Below are 18,762 nucleotides of genomic sequence, written 5' to 3'. Positions count from 1 at the left end.
TAATATTTTTCATATTTAACTTCATTTCAAGAGAATCATCATCTCCACTTCAAGAACATGATATTTGGTAAGAGATTATCCAGAGTCAAAAAGTTGCCTTTTGAAAGATATCCCATGAAAATCCATTTAGCTGTGATCAGTTTATATCTCATTGAAAAATTACTGCTTGTACACGTAGTTGGAATGCTCATTTGCAGGCCTTGCTGCATGGTTGTGATATAGCCACAAAGGACTTATTCAGATGCAATCCTCCTGTTTTTCCCCAGAAATTACAATATGCAAAAGTGAAATTCAGAAGCTAAGATTCTTCAGCCTCAGCTAACTGTACACTGGTTCTGCTCTGGCTTTTGTGGTAGGGGAAAACCTCAGCCACGTTCTGTTCTGACTGGGTATTATCTAGGAAACTTAACATGAAATGTCCACTTTTTAAAAATCCTAGTAAAAGTGTAAATTCTGATAAACAAAGATCTAAAGACGATGGTCGAAATACTTATTGAATGGGAATGATCTACTGGATCCCAGGCTTTGCCCCTTGCATTTGTTTTCAGGAACACTGCAAAGAGATCTTTGCTATGACTTGCTTTAGTGTCTCTATCTCAGTTTCTCTGATTCTAAAATCTTAATTTTTTCTTTTTCTTGTCTGTTTAGATCATAGTCTCTCTCTTTAGAAATTATCTTACTACATTTAAAAAAAAAAACCCTTTGATTTTGCTTTTGGCCTACTGACATTCTCACAATGTAGGTAAGTAAAAGTCATGGCTTTTAATCTGTGGGACATACAAAGTAATTTGTGAATTACTTCTAAAAGGTCTTTGAAAGACAATCAAGAAAAGTGAACTTGTCAGTAGGCTTAGATATGTTATACAGATGTCTGGGAATTTTGGAAGTCAACATATGGACCTCCCCAAAACACTGAACTGTGGTGACTTAATCCCATTCTCATTTATGCAGATCCAGTGGCAAATCCTCGACATCTGTTTAAATGGGCCCTTTGTTGTCAGATTCCATTGGTTTTGTCTCACCTGCTCTCTGATGGAAGGTGTCTAGTTGTTGATCTCCTTGATGTGTTATCCAGCTGCCCAATAGCCAGCCCATCATAGGAAGTCCTTTGGTTCATTCATAATATGTCCTACACATTTCCTCCTTTTGTTTCTTTTTCCAGATATTTCGAAGTGATTCAACTGCTGAATGTCTGATGAATCTTAAACAGAAATTCATTCCATGTCATATTTTACTGAGCTTTTCATTTTGCTTTACTTTAGATGTCACTTATTTGGGCAGACATTCTGACTTTTGCCTCCATACATTGTAAGAGAAATGTCCATTGATTCAATTCTAAGTTAAGATTTTTTTTTTTTTCAATAGTCATATGTGTTTAAGCTAGTGAATGAAGCTTCTGCCTTGCCAGGTTGTGACGTTACTTCCTTTTGGATATCCCTATTGACTGGTGTGTTGCTGCCGAAGTATGTAAATTGAATCATCTCTTGTGTTTCTTGGCTTTCTAATGCCCTGCTAGAGCTGTGACTTGCTTGGGTTTGGTTTTTCATAATTAATTATTAACCTTGTCCTCTTGGAATGATAGCCAATGTTTTCTTCTTTTTTTGTATAATCAGTAAGCTGTCACTTAAAGCTCTGCTATGAACAAAATCTTAGCTTTTAAAACTATGTTGTTGTAAAATTAAGCTTATTATCTATCTGCGCTTCCTCTTAAGAAGTCAAAGCTAATGCCACATGGAAGAAGTGAGAGAATACATTCTATTTTGATACAAATATTGTGACTAAACTTAGGTCTATATTTATTTTAATGGTGTACCTTGTACCTTGATATAAAGCCCTCATTATGTTAACTGTTTTTGGAATACCTAATGGATTTATGGTATGTCAGCGAAGTGACCACAAATACTTTCTTAGAATCTAGGAAGATGATGAGTGTTTTTTTGGCTTTTGATGAGATCTTCAGTGATTGTGTACGGTGAAAATCTGATCAACATATGATCTTTAAACTTGAAATCCACTTGCTCTTCTATCAGAATGATGTCTCTTTGCAGTACTTTCACTGAAATACATGTAATGTTTGACCAGTTATTGTATTTGCTATGCGTTTTCTTTGTTGCAAGTGCAATATCATTTTTCCTTAGTCTGGAAGCTGTTTCTGGTCCCATGTTTGTTGACAAGTTTGACGATTTTATTGATATCTCTCCAAAGCCTTAAAAAATTTCCATGTTGAGTTTTTGTTTGTTAAATTTTCCTAGCTATAAATTTTTATTTCATCTTTGGGAGGGCTAGGGGCATTGGATTTTTTTCTTAAGTTTTATTTTTGTGGTAGGAGATGTCTCATTTTCTAGTCTGATATATATATTTCTATATTCACGGAGTTCACTGCATCCATTTTCCATATGTGTTTAGTACATTCTTTTGGTTGTTGATCCCTTTGTTATATTTGGAAAGTACTCTGTTCCATGATAAGTGGGGAAGGGAAAGAGAGAACTGGGTCCAGCTTGTCGAAGAGTAAATTGCCCTAGTAGGTATTGTCAGTTCATATTTGCCCATGCTTGATGGCATGGCTATTCACTGTGTCCGAATATAGGCACTGCAGAGCAGTCTGGAGTAAACTTAGCCTTCTTTTGCTGAAGTGAGTGTCTGGGACAACGCTTCTGTGGTTTATGAACAAGAAGTGAAACATTTGGGGAGAGTTTTTGAGGAATTAAGAATAGCAACTGACTAAACAATGGTTGGCTAGGTGTACTGTCACTCTGCAATGAACTAAATTTCAGGAGCTTCAGTTCACTTACGTTTAACAAATTAGCAAAAGACAAGGAGAAAAATCCAATTTACAAGAGAAGATTGGGCAAAACTTCTATTTTGTATCCCCTGCCCTGAAGAGCTAGGTCAGAGGTCATGCAGGGGAGGGGGATTTTTATAAGACTACTCGAGCAAAACAAAGGAAGGATTTAAAAAGATAAGGAATATCTCTGTGGTCAGTGGCAAATTTGTAAAAAGTTGTGGAAATTATATATGTTCTATCTAGCTGATATTCTTAAATTTCAGTGTGAATTTATTGTGTATATGTAGCAATGAATAGTTACATGAAACACACTGCTGCAGTCAGGTACTACAGACTCCATAAGTCTTCAAGATATGGTGCAAGTCTGGTATAAACTTTTTTATTTTTTTGAACATGTATTCGTGGACCCCCGGTGGGGGTGGGGGGAAAGTACAGAAATACATTTCTTTTTCCATGTGATTTCAGAGCGTCAGTGTAAGAGAGTCCCTTTTGGGTTAGAAGTGAACCTGACAGCATTTTTCCAGGATTGCGTCATGTGTTTCACTCACACTTTCACATCCTGCATTAAACCACATGCATGCACATCAACAAGACAAGATTGTAAAAGGAGTGTAACTGGGGAACTGTTTTCATGATATTTGATAGGAGTAATTGCGGGCACTGCTGTTTCAAAGCAACTGTGGTTATACTATACTATGTCAACAAAAGTCACTTTTGCCATATGGAAACCTAATTACTTGAGAATGACCTGTTAGAAAGCACTTCTGAGATATTTAGGCCATTTATACAAATCAGTAAAGAACATTTGTGCATGAAATCTTTCTTAAATAAGAGCTTTCATGTGTTGTAGGCTGAGCATTGCAGTGATCGTTTTGAAAATATTAAATAGACTTATATTTAAAAGGTAGTGAGGAGACTTATTAGGTGATAAGAAAATAGGACTATTTCCTTATGATTTCTATGATCTGCTAGATTATACTGTTGAATCAAGAGAGTTTGGGTTTTTTGAGTGAGGGTTATTTTTTTGCTCTTTTCAGCAAAACCCTAAGATTCTGAGAAATTAGATGATATATAGGATGCCATATATTAGTGAAATCATATGATGCTGCAAATAATTGTCTAGTACCTGTTCCATAAAAGGATTTCAAGTTTTTTATAATATAATTGTACATTTTTCCCTTCTTCAGTCCAGCACGTCTCATTTTTACATTCAGACGTTTGTCACTTCTGAGTTGTTTAGAATACCTGTGAATCGGCCATCTTGTCTGTGTCACTGTTAAACTAGAGAGTATTACAGACTGACTACTTAAAGGCATGACAGTTCTCTACCTGGACTGCTATTATTTGCTTGCAGTACATGTTACTGAAAAATGTAGTGTCTAAAAGACACTGCAGTCTTTATTATGCTAAAAGAAATTTTACTAGCTCCGTGTCTAAGTTTCGCAAATGGAGTTAGGGGGACTGACGTGTTTAAAGGTCTGTCTCAGTTGTCAAGGTGTAGATGTGTAATTTATGGATATCCTGATAAACCATCTACAACATCATTTATTTATTTACTGATACTAACTGCACGTGCGTCTGACACATTATCCATGTCTTCTGATTTGCTTTTCTTGAAAACACTTATTTTCAGTTATAACCATATACCTAAATCAGAAGATACAAAACAGTTAGAACTAGATTTATTCAAATGTTATTAATACTGGAGCGCAATCATGCTACAGAAAATTACAGAACTACAGAAAAAAAAACTACAGAAAATTCTGTGTTCCAGCCAGGCACACTGCCTTCCCAACAGCCCTTATAAGAAGAGTACTCAGGACGGAGTGGAGCAGATTGGTCATGCCCCCACTAGGCCCGTGTCCACCTGGGCCCTTGGAGTTCCAGCTGGCACCCACCAGCTCTATAGTACAATATTTCTTTTTGTGTGTGTGTTTTTTTTTTTTCAATTCAAATTTCCAGAACACCTGTTAATATCCTTAGCATGACATCAAAGGATAGAGGTTGCTTATCATGGGGTGTGGCATGGCATGACAGAGTAGTTTCAAGATACGGAATTGGCTGGGCAGGTGTTGGAGAATTGAGTGTAAGGAAACAAACCTGGTTTCACCCATAAGGCCCAGGGAGCTCTTTCTTGAGTTATAACATGTTTGTCTTGGAGAGGACTAGCTTGTTTACTCTGAAGGAGAGCCTGAGAGCAAAATAACATGTTATGTACTGTGGAAAATACAGAGATGAGAATGCAGGAGTGAACTGGGAGCCTAGATTGGTTTGACAGGGCACGTATACTTTCAAAGGAGAAGTAGCTGTAGTTTTGTCTCTTTTACTTGCTCTCTAAGGTAGCTTATGCACAAACCTGCAAGCGCAGGAATACTGGAGATGACTTCTGTCACCTTATTCCTGTCACTATGCTGCTAATACATTTTAAGGTCATCTAAAATTTGTGCTTTAAATTGAACTTAGTTGTTTAAAAATGACAAAGAATAGATTTTTCCAGACAGAATCTGTTTGGTCTTTTTGCATTGACCCTTAAATCGGTTGGTCTAATATCCGTGTATCACCTGACATAACATAGTCAGTCCAGAGGTACAGGGGATCCAAAGAACTTCGTTGCTTTTGACTTTGATGGAGTTAAACCAATTCATAGCTGCTGGTAATTTGGTTCTGTAAGAATATAATCAAGTATGTTGTACATACAGCATATGTTTTTTGTAGTGAGTTTAAGATTCAGTACTATCAAATGGCACCTCTCTGGATCTACTGACTAGTTAAATGTTAATGTAAACTAGCAATATATTTCTGAAGGGACTAATTCTTCTCAAATTATGTACAGAATAGTTGCTGTCAGGATCTGAAGGCACCAAAAGGCATTAATAGTCCTGACCAGCCTCACCTGGGACCCCCACCCACACCTTCTGCCCGTTTCCTGGGAGCTTCATTTAACTTCAGCCCTGTTTCTTGTCTGAGCTGAATCATAAGTGGCCCTGTCTCTGGCCCTGTTTCCTGCTGTCCTGACTTGCTGGCTGAGCTTTGTGGCTGCAGCCTCAACCCATGTTGAGCCTCGTCTCCTGCTCTTCCTGATTGGGCTTTCTGGATGGACCTGGACCAGGCTCATCACTGCACCTTTTGTGATGATCGCGGGACAGTTGCCAGAGCCTGTTACCATCACCAGTGCTGCCCTCTGCATGAGTACTGTGGGACTGTGTCTTAGTGGGTGAAGGCACTGCCCCTGCCTGTGCTGTGGTCGTCCTTGGCTCCCGGCTCATTTTCCCTTTTGGAGCAGCCCTGCTCTTGTTGCTCTCTGACAGTTCCTAATTTTGCTAATGCTGATGATAGCCAGTTTAACATCACTGATGATGCTAGATATTGCTGTTCTACACTGGAGGAAATAAGGTCAGGTTAGGCTCTCTGTACATCATTGTGGAAATTGTTTTGAAGATACTTTTCATAAAGCATTTTGTGTAAGATTTTAGAAGAAAATCATGAAACAAAATGCTTGTTTTGACAGCTTTTCTCTGAATGCAGACTGTACTAGCTGACTTCACTCAGGCAGGCTACCACAGAACTTTGAGCAACTCCTCTTAACAGAAGTGGATATTCTTTCAAGAAGCTTATTAGCTTTCTCCACAGTCCAATTAAATCCTCCTGATAAAAGATGTAGGAGGGAGCAAAGATGGACCAGTGCTTCATTGCTTCTTTCTAAAGGTTGTAAGTCACAAGGGAAGGTTGAAAGTGTGAAGCACTACTGTATTGTGTGAATTCGCCTCAGGATGCAGATACTTATTGTCTTTGAAGAACTTGGTATGATATGAAAAGGATGTTACTCTAGAAATATGTCTAGTGCCAATAGAGTAAAACAGCTCTGGTCTATGAGGAACTGAGCCATTTTACAGTTTTTATAATCTACAACTGAACTCTTAGGAGTTTGGGGACCTAAATCCAAAGGAGAAGACATCACTGTTAATTCAAAAAAAGACACTTATAAAAGGATGGAGAGGGGTTTAAAATAATGGTTAACAACTTTCATGTGCTCCGACCTGTATGGTTTTTCTGCATCTAGATCCTCCTGTAAGAATTTAGGTTTCCTTTTTTATTTTTATTTTTTAACTTATTTTGGGTGTAGTGAATAGTGCCGTCTTTCCTCCTCCACTTTCTCTTCCTTCCTTCTTCCCTTCCCTAGTTGGATTGTCTAGGAGGTGATGTGATATCTGTGACTTAGGGTTAACTTTCATTTTCTTTAAAATATATATAAATGGTCAATCTTTTCTCATAATACAGTATAGAGAAATATTAATCTCTTCTGGTAAATATTTTGAACAATGTGCATTATTTTTGCAAAATAAGGGAATAAAATGGGAAAACAAAGTGCATTTGGAGGAAGAATCTTGGAGAAATGAGAGCTAGATGAAGATCTAAGGAATATGTCTAAGTATTTGTTGTATAGGGTAAATTACAAGCTTCCGTAAACATATTGATAAAATAAACAGAATGCTGTTTATCCCTGTAGCTACTGTATTTGCAGGTTTTTTTGATTTATCAGGCATATAGAGATCATGAATTTTGTGTGCATATATGTATTTTGCAATTATATTGCTGCTTACTTATCTCTAATATAAAACCATAAATCTTCCTGAACAGTCTGAATACTGAAATTAGTATGCTACCAGAAGCTGCAGTAAGGGGAAGCTTACTTTCTCTTTTCTCCCCTCCCTGTATTTCCAAGACTTTTGAACTGCTAAAAGTGAATTTTGGACATAATCTAAGACCGAATAGAGACAGAATTTTCGGTTTTCTGCCTCTTGGGTCACTTGCTATTGACTAACTACAGACTCCAGAGCAGAAACAAACATTTCATAAATCAGCATGATAGAAAAGCAGCATGCTCAAAATCAACGTGGGATCTGAATTCCTCCACAGTGTGGAGATTTTTGAAGTTATGGAGTAACAATGTTTCATTCTGCCTTTTTGTTGCAGATGACAGCTATTTTTTCATGTGAGGAAAACAAACCTCAAATGAGAACTGAATCCTAGAGTGTTCTTTGTATGTGTCTGTACCACAGATTAGAAAATGTACAAGCAAAACACAAGCAAAAATTTTGCTGTGGTAATTATTCTGTTTGGGTCAGATTCTAAGATGTGTTACATCAGTAGCAGCTCCTCTGATATCAAAGTTATGTAAATAGAACTAATCTGGTACAACTGAGATGGCAATCTGGCTCTGTGATAGACCTTGCTCTTGTATCTACTGGATTACATTTCTGTGTTTTCCTTAGGGGACTTGGGGTGCTGTTAGACTGGAGACGGTGGCGTTTCTAAAATGTTAAGATTCTGACCCATGTAGCTTGACACCCATTACGAAACTAGAGGAAAAGGTTCAAAACTGTGTGATTCCCTCTTAATGTAGCTCTGAAACTAGACTTCAAGTCATCGGTAATTTTAGGAAAATTCAGTTCCTAGTCTGAAGTCATTCTTCATTTTATTTATACACACACACACGTATATATAATACATACATACATACATATATATATATATATGTATGCATATATATAGCAAACACCAATTCCCAAATCTGGAAGAAAGCTGCTAATACTGACTCAGATCTAAACTTGTGGTTAACCGCTTTGTGCCATTGATTTCTCTTTTCATTCTTCTTTGTTTGGAATTCTTTCATAAAAAAGAAATACGTCGATGGCTCTGCACAGAACCTGTGTACTGATTTCATAATACTTGTACATAAATGTTATGCTAGCAGGTATGTAAGTAGAGAGCTTTTGTTTTTCAGACCTTACCAGTGCGGAAGATTCCATGCAAAGCCAATGCACCTTCAGGGTCTTTTTTTGCACGAGACAACACAGCAAATTTCTTATCCTGGTGCAGAGATGTAGGAGTGGATGATACCTGCCTGTTTGAATCGGAAGGTTTGGGTATGTATTTGTTTGTGTAGCAGTTGGCATTATAAATAATTATCTGTTTGTATTTGTATTCTCTCCTTGAAGGAGAGAATGGCTCCTTTAATAGATCCTGACTCCACATTTGACCTTTATTTGACTCTGTCAATTTTGACCTTTATCTGAAACGTGAACAGGTTAAGTAAACATTTTGAAAATTCATTTAAGACAAATTTATGAGGAATTTAAACAGGACAAAAATCTTGCAATGTTCCCTTGCACACCAGAAGATTTTTCATCCTGTGTGCGCTTTTTGATCAGCAAAATTCCATGGAATGCTGCTCCTTAGTACAGCGAATAAGGCAATCCTCTCTTGTTTCAGGAGAGTAGGATACAATTGGGTACTCAGTGTTGACTGTAGACATTTAGTTATCAGTACAGATTAACTGGGTTGCTTGGGAAAGGAGTATATATGAAACTTTTCTCTGCATCCTACACTGACCTTTTTTTTTCTAACTGATTCCCATGTGCAGCTCGGGATAATTATCCAATGTTCATGCTTTAGGATGCTCTGTCAAAAGAATTGGACTATTTAGGAAAACATCTTTCTAATAGCGCGTATACTTCATGATTTTTACTCTTCTCCTTTCAAAGGAAAATTTAGGACTCTTCCTTACCGCAAGATTGTATTTCAGTTGAATATCACGAAATGAAGAGAATCAATTGTCCATTTGTTATCTGAACTCAGATGAAAGTGTTGTGATGATAGACAATTCAGTTTGCATGGAGGATAAATGAACACACTGTACTGTATCAAGATGCTGCTTTGTTCTGTTACTCAAAAGGTCTTTTACTGTTCAGCTGAAGTTTTCTGTGTTGCAGCTGATCTATTCTCTTCTTTTACAGTCTTGCACTGTTTGCACTGTTATTTGTGAAGCAGTATTTTTCACCTGTCTGTTACTTTATCCTTTGAGTGTGTGTTTTTTATTAATTTATTTTTATTTTTTTATTAAATGAAGTCATTTTATTTCTCCAGGAGAAAATACTTGACAGAGAAGAGCTTAGAATCACAAAACTGACAAACAGTATTGAGGATGTATGTATGGTCTCTATTCTGTTAATTGAATCCTCAGGATGAAATTATTCTAGTGCATGGTAAATCATATAGAAGACAGAGAAGGATCACATTTCCACAGATATGAAATGATGGAGAACTGCAGCATTACCTAGGACAAGGAAAGCTACAAACACAAGAAGGGAGTAGGAGACAGTGATAAAGCAAATATTTTCTCTACTTATTGAGGAACCTCACTGTGTTAATGTTCTGAATTTACCTAATTTTTGTTGTTCTTCTGTATACTCTGTTCTACCTACCTTATCATACGTAAATACTTTATTGTTTAATTAGATGCACATAGGGATGTTTTCTTCATGCCATTGTATTGCCTAAAGTATTCCTGAGGTCTCTTTTTCTGGCAAAATTCTACTGTAATATTGAGAGAAATTTTACTGAGAAGTTTTATTGCACTGAAACATTTGAAAAATGTATTTATGACAAATTACTGATAAAAAGTTCCAAGTCTAGTCAGAGTAGTAAAATTAAACATATGCTATCTAAGAAATTATTAATTACTATTATTTCTAATTACTTTTTAAAAAAAATACGTGCTCTTCCTGATGAAGTGTGAAGTCTTCAAAATCATGCAAGTATAACTGCACAGCAAGGCATCCAACACTCCTGATTTTTTTTTTTTTTAGCATTTAGACTGAAGTTATATGGAGCTATTCCTCAGTGGAATGGGAGTGTATCAAATGGGCACTAAATCAGACAGGTGTAGTCCATATCTGAAAAGCCTGCAGACTCTTGCTGTTAAATGGAATTTTGTATGTTCTTAGAGGCTCTTTTCTGCCAAGTGTTGATGACTCTAAGGTTGATCCAAACAAGCAGGTGAGTAGGCCTACTCCTGTCAGTTCCTGAGTCCGTGTGTGTTGTGGACTGATTTATTAATTGGAAGTGTGTGCATAGCATCTCTATTTTTCTAATTAGCAAAAATATATAGTGATGATCATATTGGACTAAAGAAAACATTTACTCTTCAGGATTTTTTTTCCAAAGTAGAAATGAAAATGAATTACTACTGCTTCCTCTCTTCTTCAGGTATCTTGTGTGTTTTAAGGAGAAAGTGGGACTACTGAAATGCTTAAAGCTAAGCACAAGTTTAAATATTTTGTTAGATTAGGGCTGAACAAGAAGACAGGATCAAAGTCTTTCTTCAAAATAAATAGAAGATGAAAAATCATGATATTTGTTATGTTGCTAAATATGATTATACCTTGAAACATCTTTAATTAGAAGAATTCCTTTAAAGATCTTTGAAAGAGCTTTGTTTTTAAGAAAAAAATCAAAAGTTTGAAAATAATCAACTAGATTTAATCCAGATTTCACTTCCATCTGAGCAGCAACACCATAGACTTGAGAAGTTACTAGAAAATAATGTTTTATTCTGATAAGAATAAATTGGCAGTATTTTGCGTTTTGTGGGGGTATGCTGATTTAGTACACAGCAATCTTTGTTAGCTTTGTTGTTGTTTTTGTTTTTAGATGGTGATTTGCTTCAGAGGAAAATCAGAAAAAATGGGTTGATGTTGCAGTTTTGATTTCAAAATCTGTTTGGGATAAGCTTCTAATAGAAACCAATACTTTTGTAAAATCTCCTAAAATAAAAAGGAATATTTCCTGCCAGGAAAATAATTTTACTTCAAAACCAGATTCTAAAATATATCCTGCTCCTTTATTTCTATATTTGTATCATTTTTTTACAATGTTACATGTTAAGTTAATGATGCACAATATGACATATTTTGTCTTACCGAATATTGTGATGATTTAATGTAGTTTTAAAAAAAAAAAATTCCTGTAGTGTCCTTTGCTCTTATCTTAATGCAGAGGTATGACAGGAAAGTCTCAAGAGTTAATGTATCTGAAAAGAAAAGGCAGATAGTGTGCCTGTTGTATAAGCCACAAAAAATCGTGAGCATTTATTTTATAACTATGGCAACACAATATATAGGGAATGCTGAAAAGCTCTAGTACATCCTCCCGATAGACAGTGGCTTTTTGTATGTGCTCTGTGCTTGTTCACCAATTTAGTATGTTTTTCATAATCATCACTTTTAGTGAATTACCTTTGTCCAGTAACTGTGATCTGAAGCCCAAATTTTCATCTTCTGGGCAAATCTTGAGGAGTACAGTCTTTGAGTGGGGTTCTTGGATATATCAGAGGTCATGATTTGCCCCATATCGAGGACTTGGAACCTGATGTGTTAATCATCTGCAGTCTAAGAAATGTCATACTGTTTGTAACTCCTCTATTTCCATGTATTCTGTATGTTTTGCAAGTTCCCCTTTGTAGGTTTCAGGGCAGCAGATCCACACAGCTGGTGAATGGTAATTCAGTTTATGGAAGCACTTTTGATGGAGATTTTTATAGCTATGAGGCTCAAGCCTGAAGAGTATAATACTTGGAGAAAGCTCTTCTTGGCCAAATAGTAGGAATGGTAAGATTTTCTATGATTGCCTTAGCTAGGTGAACTTAATTAAAGTTATGAACTCTTTGTTGGTAACGTAGTGTTTTTGGATAATTATAGGATCTGGAACCAATGAATATTCTGCGTCTCGTCTGTGACAAAGAATCCATCCGACAAGAAAAGGGTTTGCCACCAAGTGTGCCAGCATGCTAATGTGTGTCACTTGTTTTAGGAGTGTTAGATATTGTATTCATCTTTTGTGCTTGTATATTCTGTAACTGTGTGTATGTGTGTACACTGTGTGACATGGACTTCTTTTGATGCAACTTCATTGATCAGAGTTTAACGGAGCAGGTTGCCTAAACCAAGGCATTTAGTATTTTAGGGTGAATAATAGACTCAAATGCAAACACTTCTGCTCTCCATTCTAATGCTATGTTTTCACATTGAAAAGAAAAACAAAAAAAAACCTCAGAAGAAAACCTCAAATGCTGATTGCTTGTGTTTCATGTTTAGTGACAAAATGTTTTGTATTAATGCTCTGGGTATTTTAAATTCGTATTACAAGAAGGAAGTACGTTCTTTACCCCTCAGTGAAACATTTACAGCTTATAATAGGGTGTTAAATTTTATGTCTGGTTGCATCAGAATAAGGCTTTGTCCTGTCTTTCACAGCATTTTACTAAACAATCCAGTGCCGTTGAGTATGTTGTGTTGCTTTGAGGACTATAGAAGCATCCTGGACACTGTTGTTATGACTGGATTAGCATCTTAAATTACTGAATTCCAGTAAATTCTTAATGTTTAGATGATCTGTAGATTCATTCTAGATTAATTCTCTACTATTAATGTATCTACTGTATATGAAAAGTTACCTAATTTGAGACTTCTGTTACAGACAATGTTGACTATGGTCTGGGGAGGAGACAAACATAATCTCTTGATTTAGTTACGTCCTACTGTAACTCTTTTGATGCAGAAGCAAGGATAGGTTTGGGGTAAGCTGAGCAGAATAACTGCTGTAAAAACATTGGAAAACATGACTCCTGTAGGATAGGAGGAAAGTATTAAAGAACAAAATGAAAGGTGATAGGAAGAAAGATCATTTTTTGAAAAAACTTTCCTAAACCTGGATGAATTATGATGGTAATTGGAAGTCTAGTATAGTAGGTAGCAAACTCCTGAAAATCTCTTCTCTTCCAGTGAACTAAAGAATGCTTTAGAAGCCGAAATCTTACTCATTTTTTTGATTCAGCTAGGCCTGAGATTAAAACAAACAAGCATATTTTTATGTTAAGAGTAGCATAACTGATTCTAGTAACAATGGTTTATAAATTGTTAGGAGAAAAAGGCTTGAAACTTGACAGGGAGGTAAGAGTGGTGTTCCTCTATCATGGATGTGCATTTTGCTATTCTGAAATTTTAAACAAACAACCAACCCCCCCCCCCCCCCCCCCAAAGTTTCTTTCTCTGGAAAATCTTAGTTTGTATGTGTTCAGCATAGGTGCCATTGCAGCTTGTGATGGCTCTCCGAGACTCCGTGTGTAGGTGCCTTCTCTGTCTCTTCACGCCCAAGGGCTGGGCATAACTCACAGCAGGGGCTCTTCCTCCTGCACACTCTGTGCTTGTCTTGGTATCATACAAGCACTGAGGAAGGGAGACATGAAACAAATGCAGAAATGAGATGAGCTGCAGATAGGAAAGAAATGAAATATAGGAAAGGAGAACCACCTTAATTAAATCCATTTAACTGTTACGGTTCAGCATGTCTTTATGTGGTCGTGGATGCTTGTATGTTTGGGAACGATGCAAGATGTTGAAGGATTGTATTTTGATGTTACTGTTGAATGGCACTGGAGAACTAGTTTTATCCATGGCTCTATTGTATAGCTCCCATGTGCTGCAGGAGGATCTGCATCAGATTTCATGATGGGATCACTAGTTGTGTAGACTTTACTTTCATATAAAGTGAGCAGTAGGAAACTCAACAAAGTATTTTGAAGGTCAGGAAGTATATATTTCAAAATAGCACATAGATTACTGGGTATTTTTGTGTCTAATATCTATTGCTTAACTCCATGTGTGTAAGATGAAGATGATAATACAACTTGCCTCATAGGAGTGTTAGATAAATTTCGTGTTTTCTGTCTCTGTGAGTGCTTCACAACTTACAGAGGCACTCTTGTGGAAACGACTCATGCTGTGCTCAGTGTAGACCTAAACCAGTGTACGGTGAATGATGTATGTGGCCATACACAGAATGAAGAGGATTTCTAAAAACCTGATGATTAACTACCTGTCAAATAAGCCTTACCTATGTGGAGTAGGGAATGAGGTTCTAGTCCCGTATGTTACAATGTAAGTGCACAAAGGTCCCTGTCCCTTTCCCTGAATGTTTTACTTGGCTTTCTTTTTGCAAGTGTGTGTAGTGGTTAATTAATATAGTCTGCTTGAAAGTCACATGAAAGTATCTAAGAGCAGCATGCTACTGTTAGAAGCAGTTTCAATGTATGAAGTGAGGAAGAAGTGACTGACGACCAGAAAGGATGTTTTTAAAAATTGAAGTATCTCACATATGTTAATTAGAATCCCCCAGGAAATGTTTACTTGATTGTATAGACAAATTACTGGAGGAATTCAAGTGTTATTTTAAAAAAAAAAAAAGCTATCTAAAAACATGACACTTCCATTTTCTAAGTGGTAGGTAAACTTCTGTAAAATACACTGAATGAATAACTGATGAGAAATGATCGTTTGTCTCTAACTAAAGACAAAATGATTCCACATAAGTGAAGCTGTATTAGAAGTGAGTGTTTCCTCAAATTTTATTTTTCTGCTTCCAGTACTTGCCTTGTCAAACTGCATGTAAGTTGCTACAATTGCAGAAAGTGTGTTGCTTAGCAAACGTATATGTATGTGCCTTTTAATGCACTTGGGATGGAGTGACTTGCCAGGTCAAAAAGTGGAGGTGGTCGTATTTTCTTTTCAATAATAGGTATATAGACTGTAGTAAGTAATTCAGAAAATGATGGATGCAGCTCCCACAGGAAGTAATAGAATGCCATAGGTACAGGTGTTAAATTTCAACCTGAGCCTATAATCATTCCTTTTGGAATGAATTTTCTCTAATTAGCAAATACTATTAGTTGTTACTGTGTACAGTGGAATTGTACGTATGTGTACAATTATGTTTATAAAACTGAGTGTACATGTATGTGAGCAGGCAGTTATCAATGAACTGCAGCACAGCCAGGAAGTGAGAATTTAAACTAGAATTGAGGACTGCCACAAATTTTCTTTTTCAGTTCTATATTTATGGCAAATAACTAAGTAAGTGAATTGCACACTGCAGTGTCTCTGAAATTACTTTTGCCACCTCTTCTATGAGATTTCTCCAAGTGCTTTAAAAATATCAATGAAAGTACAGCTTCTTTGTGTGAAATTAAAAAAGGAAGAGGAAGAGATGTTGCTCTTCCAAACTTTACACTTTTGTCACCTACAGAATGGGAGGTAGCTTTTTGAAAGTGACTTAATATCAGGTTCTTTCACTTACTGTGGACTAGCTCAAGACATCAAATATCTCAAAATGAGCTCTCAGAAATCAAGGCATTTGAAAGCATACATGTTCAAAAGGCTATGATCTTATTTGCTCACTCAAGGTTATACTGAAAGTTTGAGACCAAGATAGGGATGGAAATGTAGCCTTGTGTCTGTCTCCACAGCTTTTGCTTTAATTCCTAAACATGCTCTTGTTAGCTGGTAGCCCATGAAACAGCTGTGCTCAAAAAAACAAAACAAAACCCCCCAAACCAAAAAAACAAAATAAAAAAAACCCAAACTCTTAAATCTCTTTGAGAATCTAAATTATTTCCGGGGGGGGTTGCACTATTCGAAATACTTGTTTTTCCCTAAAGTTCCCAAACACGCATGCTGGTATAGTCCTCAGGAAGGCTAGCATTTTCCTGTTAGCACTGTGTCCCTGTGTTGTTATCACCTGACCAGGTGTTTGTTTTCATGATTGGTTATTGCCTGCACAGCTTCTCATCCTCTAACAATGATTTCACTCTTTCACATTCTTCATCGAGAAGTGCATGGAGTGTGTCTAGAGTATGCTGAGTCAGATTCAGTAAAGGACTTTGGATTTTGCTTGGGTAGAAGAACTTCAGCATTGACAGCTTCAGCATTTCGTGGTCAAATCTTTTGGTTCTACGTATGGATCCTTTTGAAAACATCATTGCTTGAGCCTCTCTTTCCCCTCCCCTCCAAAAGTTCTTCAAATGGGTATACATGTGAACTGGAACTCAGAAATATTTTGACGATCTTAAAATTGTTATATGTTGTTTATATTTTGGGCGATATCTATTTCTTGCTATCGATTTTTATTTTGGTACAGTCCCAACTGTTCTGAAACCAAAGCAGAAGAGTATATTTCATGGATCGTGAACCTAACACTTAAAAAATACTGATTGCTAGTTAAATATTTCATAAAAATACTCTTTTGTGGCAAGAAAGAATACTGGGAAAAACTGAATCTCCAGATCTGCATCTCTTTTGTTCCTAATAAGATAGCTGTAGGATGAAAATACTTTTCCTAGTGCCTTGCCATTTTATTTTTTATGCTCTGCAGTTTTACTTCTTGAAATATATTTGGATGGGATTAGAGGGGGAGAATGCATATGTCTCAAAGCGCTACATACACAGTAGTAAAAGACAGTGGGGTGAGGATTCAGCTTATGTAACTTATAGATCTGTTCAAGTCAGTGGAACTATAAGAAGCTGAAGTTACAGAAGCTGAAGATCTGCCCTACTACACATTACTTACTTTGAGATGCTTAACTCTGGATTGCCATCCTGGGTCCCGTGAATACAATATAGGACAAAGCAATGGCTTTCAGAGCTTTAACTAGTCATTGAAATATCTTTTTCAGGTATGATATTTTTCTTCATTTGTTTGAGTTAGGTGAGTCTTTAAGTAACCAGAGTGTTTATACAACAAATGTCTCAACTTTTAATTCATTAAGAACAAGCTAATTTTGCTTCCGTTTCCATCTTTTTTTTTTTTTTTTAAGATTTACACAAATATTGACACATTTATTTTTCAGGGGTCAATTCAATTTGAAAGTATAAGGCACAAATCTTTCAGTATTGTGGAGACTTTCAGAGCCTGAATTTTATCCAAAACATGAGGGTTTTTCTGCAAGAGGTATTCTGGAGAGAAGGCGGCAATGTACCCATAATTCTTTTTATTTTTTTCACTTTGGAGGGGGAGTTGCCTATCTAAACAGCCACTGACCTTTCCTCATATGTTGATTTTGGGTTTTGTTATATATTTTATTGGACTTCTCTACAAAACATTGCTTATCTGAATTTTGAAAAAAGAATTGATTATGGATTATGTTGGTGTTTCTGAAAGAGAAATTCATGCTGGGTGCGCAGCTTCTTATGAAGCTAAAAAACTGAAGGAGTTCTTCCCTCATCTTGTGCTGAATCCAAGAATAAAAATTTGCCTATATGTGTACATATACAGAAAAAAGTAATTTCTTTATGATGAGCTGAGTTCCTAAAGTGTCCTAAATTTGTTTTTTCTTTAAGAATAGATGTATAAAGAATTTAGGACCAAATTTATAGTAAGAGATAGCTTCATAATGCGATTTTGATAATTTTCTGATTTAAGTAGATAGGAGTGATCTGAAGGTTAAGAATACTCTTACTTTGTAGAAAGAAAAGCATTATTTTCATGTCATTAATTTATTCTTGATATTCTACTAGTGTTGTGTCAGAGCTCTTGATTTATTTTTAAGTAGTTATGAACTGCTTGCAGGTTATGAAATAGCCCAAATATAAGCCTAAATCACTGAAGAATTATTTTCAGAGGAACTAAAGGATAATTGAGTAGGAATTTACTGAATCATTTGTACTCTGAGACCTTACCTTGATCTTTAATCCCATCCTTTTTATTCAGGTAAAACTCCACAGAAGGAAAAAGAAACCAAGCTTTAGCTGGGTCAAGAGTTTAGATGCTGGTGATTAAGTTCTGTTTATCACTAAGATCTCTAAAATAACTTTCACTGTAAATATTTTCCATCTTTATTTTTCTTTTCCAGTTCTCCACAAGCAGCCAAGAGAAGTGTGCCTTTGTTTACTGGAACTTGGAAGGATTGCAGCAAGGTAGGTGAAAATATTTAAAGTGTTAAATATTTATTTTTTACAGCAGTGACAGTTGAGAGACTTACTAAATCAGTGCATCTCAAGCTAAATTTTACACCAATGAAGTTCAAGGAAAACGTTTGTCTAGATGTTACTCAAAAACATGTTGTGGGCAGTTGTTTAAGCAATATAAGGAAATCTGTATTAGCACAGTGACAGTATTTGTTGGCTATCTTCATATTAGAAGGAAAGAGGGATTTGTTTTCCAAATCTTTGAGCTTTCTCCTTCTAACAATCTTATGTGTCTATAAACAACAGAGACTTCATTAACTTAACTGATAATAAGGTGATCTTCAGATGACCTAAATCTGACAAGTAACACTGACTCTTATCTCATTGATTTAAGTGGAC

General features: G+C 36.2%; 1 protein-coding gene across 8 annotated transcripts in view; it reads left to right on the top strand.

Annotated features, from left to right (window-relative positions):
- The window catches only part of GAS2 (growth arrest specific 2), a 102,997-nt gene that overhangs the window by 30,254 nt on the left and 53,981 nt on the right, over window positions 1-18,762 (top strand). For all 8 annotated transcript variants that reach the window (XM_068945338.1, XM_068945336.1, XM_068945332.1 and 5 more), the window contains 2 exons: window positions 8,571-8,712; window positions 18,309-18,372. In XM_068945338.1, the coding sequence (XP_068801439.1) occupies window positions 8,571-8,712; window positions 18,309-18,372 (206 nt within the window). The remainder of the gene's footprint in view (window positions 1-8,570; window positions 8,713-18,308; window positions 18,373-18,762) is intronic.

This window comes from Struthio camelus, chromosome 5 (genome assembly GCF_040807025.1).
Source record: "Struthio camelus isolate bStrCam1 chromosome 5, bStrCam1.hap1, whole genome shotgun sequence".
In the NCBI taxonomy this organism is placed as follows: Eukaryota; Metazoa; Chordata; class Aves; order Struthioniformes; family Struthionidae; genus Struthio; species Struthio camelus.
Note: the sequence above shows the minus strand (reverse complement) of the source record. Positions and strands in the feature narration are given on the sequence as shown.